The 12,299-nt window shown below is 34.9% G+C and overlaps 1 protein-coding gene across 1 annotated transcript in view; it reads right to left on the bottom strand.

Moving 5' to 3' along the window:
- prkcz (protein kinase C, zeta) overlaps window positions 1-12,299 on the bottom strand; it is a 111,739-nt gene that overhangs the window by 95,062 nt on the left and 4,378 nt on the right. Inside the window, exons 2-4 of the mRNA XM_084087362.1 lie at window positions 2,011-2,132; window positions 948-1,037; window positions 587-637 (exon numbers count right to left, since the gene is read on the bottom strand). Coding sequence (XP_083943488.1) covers window positions 587-637; window positions 948-1,037; window positions 2,011-2,132 — 263 coding nt within the window. The remainder of the gene's footprint in view (window positions 1-586; window positions 638-947; window positions 1,038-2,010; window positions 2,133-12,299) is intronic.

Here is a 12,299-nt window from a genome sequence, read left to right as displayed (position 1 = left end):
TTTCCCATTCTGACATTCAGTTTGGAGTTCAGGAGATTGTCTTGACCAGGACCACACCCCTAAATGCATTGAAGCAACTGCCATGTGATTGGTTGATTAGATAATTGCATTAATAAGAAATTGAACAGGTGTTCCTAATAATCCTTTAGGTGAGTGTAACTATATTTGACAAATATTTTTTTTGAATCGATAGGAAAAAGTTTGAAAATGCACTCTTTTCCATATAATCAAGCACTATATTTCGTGTTTTCTGAAGCCATTTAGCTTTGTGTGATGAATAAAGCAAACACTTTAAGTTCACTGAGCATCTTGACATCAGCCTTTGCTTCATGGCCTGTTTCTGACAGTAGTAGCAATTTCCGATTCACGGATGCATTATTCTTATAAGTGAGATATTTTCAATGAATCTTTTGATCCAGCTCCCGAAAACCAGTCTGAATGATTCCTTCACAGACTTGAAAGAGATCATTTTAAATCTGTTTCCTGTATTGAGTGACTGTAACTGACAGAATGACCTCTTTAAACCTGATCAGCACTGAAGAGCACATGAAAAAGCCTGAAAGTGGCAGGATGACTTTTGACTTACTGTCCTCTCCTGGGCACGGCATACCAGGTTTTTCAGGAATGCTTGGGAATACTAGACAGAGAAAGAAAGACAGAGAGAAATGAGTGTGACTCAGTCCAGTGGTTTTATCTATTTATAGATGTGGGGTCATCAAATGTGAAATGTGCAAATAAATAAATATTTATTAAGTGCTTTAGCTGTACAGTGTACACATGATATTTTGAGTGGTTTGGCAGATTTCCGCTGTGTGGTTCGAATCAGCATTAAGCGTTTTATAAATAGACGAATACAGAAAGAGTAATTCTACTACTGGAGTAATTGAAAATTGAAAAAACAAGGGGAAAATATATTCATTTTGTGTTTTGAGTGAATCAGTGAGTACCATGCAAAAGGAGTCCTGAGCACCGGTTCCGGTTGTAGATCCGGAATGCTTCCTCCAGCTCCATCTGGGATGAGATGGTACACGGGTCTCCTTAAAAACAAGAAATGACAATGCAAACAAACAGTCTAAAATATCATGGGGCAATATTTATAGTTGACATTTAGCCCAGGGATTTTCAGCTCAGGGTCCAGGGAAGTGCTGTTTTAGTATTATGTATTTACTATATTATTGATTAATATTTTGAATAGCTTCTATTTTATATTTTTAGTTTTCATTCCATCTTAAGTTTTTAGTAAAAAAAAAAAAAAAAAAAAAAAAATTTTTTAATTTATTAAATTTTAATTTTAATTAAATTGTAATAATAAATTTTTATTTATTTATTATTATTATTTATTATTATTATTTATTTTTTTTATTTTTTTTTAGTAATTTTAGTACCTCTTAAACTTATTTTATTTCAGTTAATTGCCAAGGCAACATTTATATGCTTTATGTAAGTTGTTTTTTGTTTTTTTAATCTAATATTTATATTGTATTTTATTTCTTATTTATTTTAATTTAAAAATAATTTTATAGTTTTAGTTAACAATAACAAGACTGGGCTGAGGACACCCAGATTCAGAGAAAAAATGTAAAAATGTAAAATATCAATCATATTTATATTTATTAAATATAAATATAATTCCTTATATAATTTTTTTTAAATTTGCCCCTGACATCAAAACATTTGAAAACGCCTGATTTAGCTGATGTTTATAACCAAAGCGACTTAAATACTTATTATTATATAAGTATATACTTATTATTATATATTATATATAACTATAAGCACAACCCCTGGGCTTAAAATCAACATGAAATCAATATTGATCCCATTTTCTTTCTTAATGCATGTTCCTGGTCTTATTGTGAACGATTCATTGGTGCGGTATTTAAAACAAAAAAGAAACAAAAATATATATTTTTTGTCTAATTAATAATAATTTAGCCTACTAATTTTTCGGTTTGTCTAATTAAAATGTACTAACTTGCTCTACTTCTGAATCAATTTCCCCATACATACCTTCATCGTCGATCCACTTGAGTGTTATCGGCATCTCTCTGCGGACACCACACATCTTTCTCACCTCCTCACACACCTCTGTGTATGTCATGGTCAAATCCAAGTCAGAGATCAGCATGTCCCTACAAAAAAAACAAAAAACAAGGCATCTGAGAACAGTAAAATTCTCATTTAATAATGGGCTTTATTTTGGTTAAAGGTAAACAATACAAGACAAGTTATTTCACACTATAAAAGATGCAATCTAAAGTTGGACTTCTGCATTTAAACACTAGCTGTTTTAGAGGAGCTCTCTGTAGCTTTAATTTGCAACACTGGACTGACATTGTGCATCCACAGCCAAACAAGCCACATCTGTTTGGATACAAGAGACTTTTCTTACGAACCTCTAGTACACAGCTGCCTAGTCTGGTCCCTGTCCCACTTTCACACCGCATAGGGAAAAAGCTGCCGGAGAGCCAAGTACAAGAAAACATGATTTGGTGCTGTGCTCAGAATCACTTCAGATAGAGATGGTTGTTTAAGCCAGGTACACAAGTGCAAACATATTACTAAGAAATGTTTAAATCTAGGGATGCACGATATATAGGCTATCATGTCGCTATCAGCCGATACATGTTAATTTTTGTGGTATAATATTACGTGGTTAGATGAAACAAAAAAAATTGCTTTTTTGGCAGCAAACATGGGTTTGGTGCACACAGGGATAAAAAAAAGTAGCCCATGTATAAAATGAAATACTCTGCTGTATCTTTAATGCTGTGGGCCTAATTTTCTGCCAGAGGTCCTGGACATCTTGTTCAGATACATGGCATCATGGATTCGATCAAATACCAACAGATCAAATATCAAAACCTGACAACCTCTGCTAGAAATCTTATAATGGGCCATGTTTGGATCTTCCAACAGGACAGTGATCCAAAAACAAACATCAAAATCAAATCAAAAATGGGTCACTGAGCACAAAACCAAGCATCTGCAATGGCCATCCCAGTCCCTGACCTGAACCCTATAGAAAATGAGTGGGCTGAACTGAAGAGAAGAAGCGCCAACATGGATCTGGGAATCTGAAGGATCTGGAGAGATTCTGTATGGAGGAATGGTCTCTGATCTCTTGTCAGGTGTTCTCCAAACTCATCAGGCATTATAGGAGAAAACTCAGAGCTGTTATCAAAAGGAGGTTGCAAAAAGTATTTAATAAAAGTGGGCAAATAATTGTTCCCAATGTGTTTTGGAGAAAAACATTTATTTCATAATGTGATTTCCCACCCACTTTTAATTCTTTTAGTTCAATAAAAGGTTAGATTTTTGCAGTTTTATATTTTAATAAAATATCAAAAGGATAAACAATGCAGATTTATTTTTTACAGCCATCTTTGATCATATTTACCAAGGGGGCAAATAATTCTGACCAGCATTGTATATATAAAACCTAAATATCTTATTAAATCGTCGGCATTATCTTACCTGCATACTTAAATGATATTCTTCATTACAATTAGTATTTTTTAGATCCTTAGTTAATGTTGAAATATTACTGTGACAAACATTTTTTTACCATTAAATATTATTTATTATCTACAATTATTATAAATTTCATTTCTTTATGTAATCATATAAAGAGTTTGGGTTAATTTTTTAGCAACCTTTTTTTTTTTTATTAAAAGCTAAAGAAAAAAATACCCACAATTAGAAAAATAAAATATAAACGTGTAATTATAATACAACCCCTAAATATCTATATTTTAAATATTGCATGCTTAAATTATTTTCTTTATTATTATTATTCGTAATCTTTAGTAAATGCTAAATGTGACAACAAACAAATTATATCATAAATTATATAAATGATCATTTATCATAAATTATTTTAAATCTTTTTATTTGTCTTGGTTAAAATTACAATGTTTCTTTTGACCTTGAATATAAAAACAATTTATACAATATTGTTTATTACTATTATTAATATTATTATTTTAAATCCTTATTTGCTAAAATATTAATGTGACAACAAAAAAAAGATTCATGATAAATAATATAAATTATAATTTATATTATAATATAAAATATATATATTAAAGCTAAAGAAAAAAATACCTTCATTTAAAAATATTAAATATTTAGCGCATTTAGACATTTTTTTTTAAAGAAATGTATGTTTTACAAATCAGTCTATAGACCTTCCCACAGTTCCTTTGTTGATGGAAAATGTGATGTATGACAAGTCAGCAATACAGTGAGTGTGTGTGTGTGTGTGTGTGTGTGTGTGTGTGTGTGTGTGTGTGTGTGTTTCTGCTGAGATGAGCTCTATAGCAGCTTGCCCCTCAGCGGGGAAACCTTCATCATGAGTCTATCATCTGCCACTCTGCCCTTATGCCTCCATCCGTCCCCAACCATGCTCAGCCCCCGTGCGACTGGCCCGCACTGACGCTTGGGGTGAAAGGATCTCCTACTGCACGGCTCTCTAAGGCCTGATCAACTGATAAACGTTAGGAGTCCCTCGAGCACCTGCCGTTTGGACGGCGCTTCGCTCGGCACTGACGCAACTGAAGAGGCTGGCAGGGAAATTCAATTCCAGAGCGAGCCATGTGAAACATTTCTGATTAACACTAATAAGTGCTAACCATCCCTGAGGATGCCAACAGTTAAATAAAGTCATTTCAGAGGTGTTAATTTCTCACTCCATATTAAAACAGAGAATGGTGGTTCTGAAATAGAGTCATAAGAGAATCATACACTCAAAAAAATGCTGGGTTGTTTCTGTAAACAAATTGTTGGGTTGATTGTGCTGGGTCAAAAAGTTGGGTTTTTTGGGGTACTGTAAACACATTATTGGGTTGCTCATGCAGGCCCGTCGCGACAAGGCAGGCAAACCAAGCAATTGCTTGGGGCCCCGAGCTGGCCTGGGGCCCCAAGACAACGACTGGTTAAGAATAAAATGCAACGACAAACTGTGTGAGCGCCCCTTTGATAGTCAATGTAGTAAAGTGCAATGACACTGTTATCGGGATCCCCCTCAAGGGGGCCCCCCCTCAGTAGTCGCTGACAGCAGCCAGCCAACCACGCGATCTCTGCTGCCGGCAAAATACAAAACCTCCTCGGCAGTTATCATGAAGCGAATTATGCTTCAGGAAGCCAGAAAAGAAAGAAGATAAGGTAAAAAAAGATAGTGATAAGTGATAAATTACACTGGATAAAACTTGTCTTGTACAAATGGTGTAATTTTGCAGCAGGTAGGCTAGCAAAAATATGTTTATGTTAGCTATCTGCCTGACGGCAAATGCTGCTTGTAACGAACAGTTAGTGCAACTTTTTTTTCGAAAGGACGGAATATGGTTACATACTGTAATATGTTTTTTTAACGGGATAAGGAAGACGCAGATCTGTTCCAGAATCACTGTTTATCGTATTTAATGACATGACATTGCTATAGCTTTGTAATAGGTTTTGATGAAAGTGGCATAGCATGCTATACTAACTATTCCACCGTGATAATCTATTTCCCAAATGGGGGTTAGGAAAACCACACAATAAATTCCGTGCATCAAACATTAGCTCGGGATGTTTTTAAGCATTGGTAGTTGTGAAAGCAGCTGCATCCCTTCCCTTCTAATATCAAAATATGGAATTGCTAACATATCTTTTCGGTAACACTTTATTATAATCAAATCAAGTATATTTGTATAGCGCTTTTCACAATACAGATTGTATCAAAGCAGCTTCACAGTATTAAATTAAAATAAAATAATACAACAAGGTTTGTTTCTAGTGGAATTTATTGATTGATAGAATAAAATTAAATATCCCCAAAATATCCCCAACTGAGCAAGCCAAAGGCAACAGTGGCAAGGAACCGAAAAAAACTCCATCAAGTGACCTAATGGTGTCCTAAAACTCCATCAGGTGACCTAATGGAGAAAAAAAAAACCTTGGGAGAACCCAGGCTCAGTCGGGGGTAATAACCATCATTAATAGATGGTAAATTGTTAGTCTTTAATTTAATCTTTAGTTAATTGTCATTTAACTGTTAGCAAACAAGTCTTTTTACTTAATAAATACTTTGTAAGTTAATCCATCTATAAACATTATTTAACCAGAAAGTGGCAGAGGAACATGATTTTTTCATAGCTTATCTTAATGTGCTAGTGTCGGGATATAGGCTTCTGTAGTGACAGTTTATGCAAATATGACATTATAATATCAACAGTTACTTCAAGGTTACTGCAAATGTTCAATTGTTGAAAATGTTCAAAATTTTATGCACAGTATGCAACTGCAGTATTTGCACTATAAACATTTTTTCTTTATATAAAGTGTGTGTGAACTATGGCTATGCTGCGGTGGGGGGTGTGTGTGGGGGGGGGGGGGGGGTATTGGGGGTGTGTGTGTGTGGGGGGGGGGGGGGGGGGGGGGTATTGGGGGGGCCTCCATGTCCATTTTGCTTGGGGCCCCCAAATTCCTTCAAACGGCCCTGTGCTCATGCTGGGTCAAATGAGTTGTAAGGGGGTCATTCACAAATAAACCGCTGGTTGGGTTATTTTGACCCAGCAACTGGTTACTTTTTTCATTCTTTGCGGAACTTTCTGGATTCTTCACTTCTGACCTGACTCGAGGAGCACGCCACTCGGAGCAGGCAGTGTTTTATGGTAAGCTAAGTTAATATGATGTTTACCTATATTTTTAATAAGTTGTGGTGGTAGCAGCAAGCTAATTTCACTGTTCAACATACAGTCTTTGATATGGAAGTGTGAGGGGTAACGTATTTTATCCTGTGAAACATTAATTAGCCACAGCTAGCCGGTTAGAATTTTTGACAATATGCCGCATCGTTTGAAATTAAACCAGATATCAGCAGCCTTTTTGAAATATGCAGTTTAAATTCTAAATTCATCATGTAATTATCGTAGGCCTATTCATTGTGGACGTTGCATTTAAAAGTGAGAAAAGCGTTTTGTATGAAATCCACACGCGCAGTTTCCCTCACAGGGCTCGCGCGTAAAATCAGCGGGAAATGAGTCTTTAATGTAGGCTAGCTAACGTTAGTGAGTTGTGAGTGAAAAGTCTGCTGGCGTAGTTTTAGAAATACTCGTCAGAAGAAATGACTGAGGTAAGTTCCAGCAGTCTGCGTGTGTCTTCTGTAATGTCTCGAACCATCGTTTCTGACAAAAAAAAGGCTTTCAAGAGCTTGATATAGCCTAGTTTTTTTTTAGTAAATGTATGACTTGCAATCTTTATAAACATCGACTGAGGAAAGGAGAAATAAATGGACAGGCGCCAGTTTTGAGAAGAAAAGTATACCCGTTTAGTTGAACGAATGATCGTCAATATTTAAAACTTAAAAAATGTAAACTTATATGATAGCCTAGTAACCTACCATAATGCATGTCATCTTTCATTTTATTGTGTGCAAGTTAACATCTAAACGAGGCGATCATCAGCGCTGCCAGTCAGGAGATTAACGAGCAGCTTTGTGGGTTTGTGAGTTTTAATGTTAAAGACACTTTCAACATTACAGGAATATTTTACTTTTAATAAAATAATGTTTTATTTTAATGCCTTAATGTTGATAATATTTGTCCAAATTACTATTTTATTACTATTACTATAATTCAGTTTGCAAATGCTGAATACACATTTTGTGTGTTTTTCACATTTGGTCATTTGGTAATGTTTGCAATAATTTTAATTGCATATTCAATAATAAATTAATGTTAAAGACACTTTCAACATTACAGGAATATTTTACTTTTAATAAAATAATGTTTTATTTTAATGCCTTAATGTTGATAATATTTGTCCAAATTACTATTTTATTACTATTACTATAATTCAGTTTGCAAATGCTGAATACACATTTTGTGTGTTTTTCACATTTGGTCATTTGGTAATGTTTGCAATAATTTTAATTGCATATTCAATAATAAATTGATACTTCCACAAAAAAAGCTTAACTTGACATAGGTCAACATTTAACATAGGTCAGCTGAAACCAGGGATGTTGTCTTTCTGTTCATTCTAAAGTTTACTGAAGTCAGCCGGATCCAGGCCGTATCCAGATCAGAAGGTGGACCTGCGCCTGGACCCATCCATGACGCATCCCTGAAGGCCCAGCCTCATCAGCCCTGTGAAGGCCTCATCGACACGACTGATCCTTAACAAACTCGTCTCCATACCGGTGTGATGACTCCAACTTCCAGCCAGATGAAACTGGATAAATATTCTGAATGTTCTTATTCAATCTGACCTCTGACCTGTAATGCTGCCTGGATCATAATCATACACTGTTCGCTCGTTGGCCAGAGGAGAACTGAGCGACTGAGACTGGGTTCTCCCAAGGTTTTTTTCTCCATTCTGTCACTGATGGAGTTTTGGTTCCTTGCCACTGTTGCCTTGGCTTTTGGCTTGCTAGTTGGGGACATTTAATATTCAACAATATTATTGATCTGCCTTACTTAAGGTGGATGATGATGCAATATTCTTCTAGAAACAAACTTTGTTGTATTATATTCATGTTACAGTATCACTATGAAGCTGCTTTGATACAATCTGTATTGTAAAAAGCGCTATATAAATAAAGATGACTTGACTTGTGTAATCAACAGGTGAGGACCAACATGGTTGAATATTTACAAAATGAGATGACTGGTGAATTGCTGCACATTCTGTGCCTCAGGGATGAAATGAGGGGGACATGTCAGACCTTTGACATTGATTAACATTTGTATTCGATAAAGAAAAGTATTAAAGAAATGTATAAAAAAAAAAAAGAAGAGATTTAAATCATACAGTGGCCTCTCTGGTTTATTGTATTACAGAGATAATAATTATTTTACATTCATAATATAACAAATATTTGTTTCTAATTTTATTAAGGCAATGAGACAAGAAATAACCCAGCACATGAGTAAGACTTAACCCAGCAAGAGGGTTAATTTCACCCACTGGTTGGGTCAAATGAATGACCCAGAAATATGGGTTAAATGGTAAAACCCAGCACTTGGGTCAAACCAACCCAGCGCGTGTTCTGTCCAATAGTGACCCAGCCGTGTGGTTAAGGTTGGGTTATTTTTTAACCCAGCAGTTTTTAGAGTGTAAGAGTGGCAATAATGTTATTTGCACTGAACAGAAGAAGAACAAAGGTGATAAATAAGGAGTTTCTGGTTCAATCTGATCTTGATTTGTGAATGATGATCACACATGCATTTGGCAATTTGCTCTGGCACAGCATAACATAAACTCAAACATTTGACAAAGGTGTGACTAGCAGCTATCACAACGTCAAGAAATAAACTCCTCTAAGGAAAACACTGAAATTCAGCAGAGATTCATCAAGACAGCAGACACTTAGTCTCTTAGCAGTGCTATTTTTAATCAGGGATTTTTATAAAAAAAAGAAAAAAAAGATGTTTAAACAGATTTTTAAACAGTAGCTTATTATTCAGCAGCTAAACCTCTTTTTATGATTCATAATCGGATAGTGTGAATTAGTGCACTACAGACTGAGTTTTGTGAAAATGATCTGATAACCATTTAACAAGAAAAAAACATGTAAAAAAAAAAAACACTAACAAAAAGTATGGCACTATCATGGTGTTTTGGATAGGAATGGACGACGGTCGCAAAGTTGCTTGTTGGATGACAAGTCGACCCATCCCAAATTCAAAACACCATCCAAAATGTTAATAGTACTGAAAAAAAGTGTCAAGAGACACAAGGACGTATCTGTCTAACTTAAATATAAAGATGAATGTGGTATATGAACATGGAAATAATTCAAACCCAGTGATTATAACCCCTAAATGTCTTAGACATACACTACCGTTCAAATTAAAAGGTTATATAAGTATGTTAGCTAATACTTTTATTTGGATGCCTTAAATTTAAGTAGCAGTATACATTTATAATGTTACAAAAGTCTTCTATATCCAATAAATGCTTTTCTATTCATCAAAGAATCCTGGAAAAAAATGCATCAGTTTTCACAAAATATTAAAGTGTTTTCAACATTAATAATAAGGAAAAAAAATTCTTGAGCAGTACATCAGCATATTAGAATGATTTCTGAAGGATCATGTGACACTGAAGACTGGCGTAAGGATGCTGAAAATTCAGCTTTGACATCACAGGAATAAACTACATTTTAAAATAGGACAAAATACATTTTAAATCGTAATAATATTTCACTGTTTGCTGTATTTTTGATTTAATAAATGCAGCCTTGATGAGAATTCTTTTCAAATAAAAAAAATTAATTACAGACCCCAAACTTTTGAACAGTATTTCTATATAATATAATTTTAAATTCTTAATTCTAAAATCTTCTTTGACAAAAAGAAGCAAGCTAAAGTAATTTTTATATCATGCAGAAAATGTAAAGTAACATATCACAGTCAGTCATCCAGACTTTGCTAGTACAAAGTTCTAGAATATTAGGCCTATGTGTGTTTGAAATTTCCAAACTAAACAGGATCCAGAACTGTGGTGAATTCTGAAACTCTCTTTTAGAATTAAATCTTTGGCTCCATGGTAAAGAACTAATAGCCTACATGTGTGGCCTGCCTCTTTTTTGTTGTAAAGAAACAATCCTCAAACCCTTGGATGATGAGCTGTCCAGCTGAGTGCAGTTTTGGGTAACAGCTGTACCTCATATGCACAGGCTGAATCATCAAGAACACACCCTACTCGTTGAGTTCCCAGACTGAACTATAAATCCGACCTGAAATGGTGCAACTAGCCAATGAGGAAACCCACACGAGAGATGAAGCTCAGTGAATTTAAACAACGTCCTGTCTCTATGGAGAATAGTGTCATCAGGTTCAGTACTGGATACAAACTCAAATTCCCACAGAGTAGATTTGATTGATGGGAAAAGGTTTAAGGATGCTAAGTCCGTGTTATGATGTCACTGATTCTAAACTTAGCACTAAAACTTAAGAATTTAAGTGGAATTAAATTCACCTATTCACTGATTCTGAAAAAAAACAAAAAAACAATGTCATTGGTAACATGAGAATTTTGATTACATTATAATGGACCCAAAAGTTTCACTTGTGGTTTAACATATGGTAGTGATTTATGGGTGGTGCGCATTATCTACAGTTCTGTCTGTGTGGTTGCTGTAGCAAATCAAATCTCTCTGAACCTCATGAGTCCTGGACTAAAGTCCAGCACTGGAAATGGAAATGAGAAATACCTGCCAAGTTAAACTCTCTGCTGGCAGCGCAGGCTGCCAATGGTTGAGTGAAGTTAAACTCTTACCCTTTTTTGTCATTTTTCAAAAGTTAACAGGTTAATGTTAATTCAGTGTATTGCCAAGAGTTGAAAGTTTGTTTATGGTTATGTAAAATAACCATTATAATTTAGCAAAATCCATAATGTAATAAAATAGTTTCTTGAGCAGAAAATCAGCATATTCGAATGATTTCTGATAGATCATGTGACACTGGAGTAAAATTCAGCTTTGACATCACAGGAATAAATTACTTTTTTTTTTTTTTTTTACTTTTTTTTTACTTATATAAATGCATGCATCCTTGGTGAGCAAGCATAAGTGGCTTCTTTCATAAACATTAAAAACATCTTGCAATCGCAAAATTTGAACGGTAGTAGTGTTCATTTTGGCAGCTATTTTTTTTATTTAGTCCTTAGTCCTGTGTCAATTGTACTTATTTAGTCAACCTTTTCCTGTTTTTGTTTAGTAAAGTTTTAGTTGACTAAATGTCTGGGCATTTCATAGTTTTAGTCAATGAAAACTTAGTCACATCATGCTGCATAATGGTTAAATTGATAATCGCAATTATTTTGCTCAAAATGATTATCACAACGATTGTCGTCATTTGAGAAATTTATTCCAGTTTTTCCTCTGTATTTACAAAGTTATCAAGTGTATGGCGCGGTTTCACAAACATGGTTTAGATCAGGGGTGCCAAATCCTGCTCCTGCCGATCGACTGTCCTGCACAGTTCATCTCCAACCCTAATCAAACACACCTGAAGCAACCAATTAACGTCTTCAGGATCACTTGAAAATTAAAGGCAGGTGTGTTTGATTAGGGTTGGAGATGAACTGTGTAGGACAGTCGATCGGCAGGAGCAGGATTGGGCACCCCTGGTTTAGATTAAGCCAGGACTAGGCCTTAGTTTAATTAGGGCATTGTAGATTTTATAAACGTGCCTTAGAAAAAACATTTCTGGTGTGCATCTTGAGATGGCAGTGACAGTTTAAGATATGTCAGTACAAGCTGCTTTCAGTTAAAACAGCTCAAACATGTATTTTAGTCTGAGACTAGA

This window comes from Abramis brama (genome assembly GCF_963993115.1).
Source record: "Abramis brama genome assembly, chromosome: 16".
In the NCBI taxonomy this organism is placed as follows: Eukaryota; Metazoa; Chordata; class Actinopteri; order Cypriniformes; family Leuciscidae; genus Abramis; species Abramis brama.
The sequence above is the reverse complement of the archived record's forward strand: the minus strand, read 5'-3'. Positions and strand labels throughout refer to the sequence as shown.